This window comes from Vigna radiata, unplaced genomic scaffold (genome assembly GCF_000741045.1).
Source record: "Vigna radiata var. radiata cultivar VC1973A unplaced genomic scaffold, Vradiata_ver6 scaffold_716, whole genome shotgun sequence".
Taxonomy (NCBI): domain Eukaryota; kingdom Viridiplantae; phylum Streptophyta; class Magnoliopsida; order Fabales; family Fabaceae; genus Vigna; species Vigna radiata.
In genome coordinates, this window is record NW_014541949.1 from 1 (window position 1) to 3373 (window position 3373).

General features: G+C 24.3%; 1 protein-coding gene across 1 annotated transcript; it reads left to right on the forward strand.

The window, feature by feature from the left end:
- The first annotated feature begins 11 nt into the window (after nucleotides 1-11).
- Nucleotides 12-780, forward strand: LOC106778638 (beta-galactosidase 13-like). Its single transcript, XM_014666620.2, has 2 exons — nucleotides 12-152; nucleotides 257-780. The coding sequence occupies exons 1-2, from the start codon at nucleotides 52-54 to the stop codon at nucleotides 723-725; spliced, it is 570 nt and encodes a 189-aa protein (XP_014522106.1). The 5' UTR covers nucleotides 12-51; the 3' UTR covers nucleotides 726-780.
- The last annotated feature ends 2593 nt before the right edge of the window (nucleotides 781-3373 follow it).

Sequence of the window (3373 nt, forward strand, 5' to 3'; positions counted from 1 at the left end):
TTACAGACAAGATTTGCCACTCCAGAGGGAACAGGTCCAGTTGCCATCAGGATGACTGGAATGGGCAAAGGAATGATGTGGATCAATGGTAATAGCATTGGTCGCCACTGGATGAGTTTCCTCTCCCCACTTGGAAAGCCCACACAATCAGAGTAAGTAAATCACTCCCTAGAAATGAAAACTTTTCTCTTAGTCTTTTTAAACACTAAAAATGAGTATTGTGTTGAACATTTTGTAACTTGTACCACTCATTCAGGTTCCACATCCCAAGATCTTTTCTCAACCCACAAGACAACTTGCTTGTTATATTTGAGGAGGAATCATTGGCTCCATTACAAGTTGAGATCATGAATGTGAATAGAGACACAATTTGCAGTTTCATTGCAGAGAACGACCCTGCCAATGTGAATTCCTGGGTGTCCAGAAGAGGAAATTTTCATCCTAGTGTGTCATACATTGGACCCCAGGCCTCACTAATGTGTGCACCTGGGAAAAAGATTATGACTGTTGAGTTTGCCAGTTTTGGCAATCCAAGTGGTTATTGTGGAGATTATACTTTAGGAACTTGTAATGCTGCTGCTACCAAACAAATCGTGGAGCAAGAATGCTTAGGAAAAGAAACTTGCTCAATTGCATTAAATCGTGCCGTGTTCAACCAAAATGGTGCGGATCCATGCCCAGAAATATTGGTTAAAACTCTTGCAATCCAAGTGAGGTGTTCTTAGATCAATCATAAATGAATCCAAAATGGCTGGTTTGATTTTGTCAAATAGAACCCAGGAGCTCAACTTGTATCATTGTTTTTTTGAGTATTATACTCGAATTCAATGATTTAATTATTTATTATTTATCTCTACAATAAAAGTTCCACTATTCAATTTTGTTCATAATTTTCGTATTTTATTTTATCTTTAAATCTTTTTAATATTATTTATATCTATATTTAGTGGCTCATATATGTCAAAATTTATAAATTACATTCTTCTACTTAATTTTTCATTTTGAAAATATTATTTCACTTTAATTTTAATAATTATATTAATATATCATCTTGAAACGTGAAATAATTGAGTATTGATATAAGTTATTCAATAATCATCCAATTAAAATAAATAACTAACGTATATCAATCCACCCAAAAATACATCTCTCAATAGCTTTTATATATATATATATATATATATATATATATATATATATATATATATATATATATATATATATATATTTCTCCAATCCTCTTATGAAAAGCATATAACGATTAAAAAAGTTTTATACTTCAAAACAAATAATACATCAATATATAATTATGATTACACTGATACCATTATTTTAACATCGAAACAAGTATATTATAATAGTACATAATTTGAATAATGGATTTTATATATACCTCATCCTCTCGTTACCCTTTGATAAGTTTTTCAATGAAAAAAAAGATCAAACTTAACTAATATTATGATACTTATAAAATTCTATTACTATAAAATTTTCTTATATTTTTGTTTTTATTTGGAAAAAAAATACAAAAAGTAAACAATAATTAAAGTGCAGGTCTAACTTCTACAGTGTTAGTGCTTCAAAGTGTAGCTTGCTATTAAGATAGTATCATTTCTAATGTATTAAATACATTTTTTGTGTGGAAAAAACTAAGAACAATGCTTACAAACCAAAAATGCATCACTTTTAGGAATATAATCACTTATTTTATAAGTGTTTTATGGGCATTACTTTCCTTTCATATAAATATTAAAACATAATATTAATTTCGTGCATAGACTAACATAATGTTTTTAATTAAAGTAAGAATAAAATGTCAAACTTGTATAAAAACTAATTAAAGAGTTATATGACATATTTAGCTTTACGCACACGTCTTCATACAGGAGTATCAAATAATAAATTTATTATACTAGTTTTTCTTACAAGAAATTCTTAGTATTATAAATTTATTTTTGGATATTTTATAAAAATATTTTAAAATCTGGAAATAAATTTTAGAGTGAGATTCACCAGACATTTTAACGATCTTTTAATATTTTTTATGTAACGAAGTTATAAATTTATTTGACCAAAAACTTATATTAAAAAAAAATCTTACTAATTAATTTTAACATTTCCTTAGCTATAAAAGAACAATTAATTTTAAATATTTTCTTAAAGTAATATTTAAGTTCACAATTTTTGTCTACTTTTAATATTTTAGTAAATTGTCACTTCCCTTGCCTCTTTTAGTATTATGCAATTTTCTTTAATTATTATTATACTATTTATTATATTATTCAGTAAAATATTTTACGATTAAAAAATATTTGATAAGATAAGCTATCAAAACTAACTGAAATGATTAAAATAAATTAAATATATTGTTATAAAAAATTATAAACGGTATAAAAACCATGTAATAACGTACTTCTATTTTATTTTTTGTTGTTGCTAGTTTAATAAGTTTTTCTTGGAAAACTTCAAACTTTTACAAAATGTAATATGTAGTTTAAAAAATAATTTTCGAGTTCCTAATTTTTAACGGAAAAAGTCTCATTATTATTTGTGTGTTTCCTTGTAATATTTTAAAAGGCAGTCTAATTAATTAGCGTGAATTTCTTTAAAAAAAGTATTAATATTTTAACGTCAGATCTTATATCACTTGATAATTTTATCTTTTACGGATTATAATAGACTAAAATACATTAAAATGTGTTCAGATTCCATTAAAACTGATTTATATTTTTTTCTTGATAAAAAATTAGTGTAATTTACTTCTTATAATATATATTATATATTCTTTATTCTTTATGTGTGAAAATGCTATTAGAGTAATGTGTAAATGTCAATTAATGTTTTAAAAAATTGAAATAAAACATTCGAGTATAATATATATGCTTAATTTTAGATTTAATTTAGTATTTTTTTTTTATTTTGTTAATTATATTGATCCTAAATCATGAAAATGAGAATATAATCTTATTCTTATTTCCTAATTACATAGGATGTATGGGATCTTTAGATAAGTAACAATTTTGTATACATTATATGTATTTGGAACGTGTATGATCAATTGGTATGTGATATAAATATTAAATTAAACAATATTTCAAATACAAATAACAACAATTTTAATAACTTAAAATTATACAATAATAATTAAAAAATAATAAACTATGTTTTCATTCTTTATATTCTTTTAATGTCTCTCCCTCTGTTAATTTCGGTAGTACTGTATTCATATAACGTATATAATATATTTATTGTACTTAATGAATATAATAATATATACTAATGGTGTAGTTTTTAAGTGATTTTTTATATCAAGAAACCAATATTAAGTGAAAGGTAGTTATAATAAAGATTTAATTTATACTGATACTATATA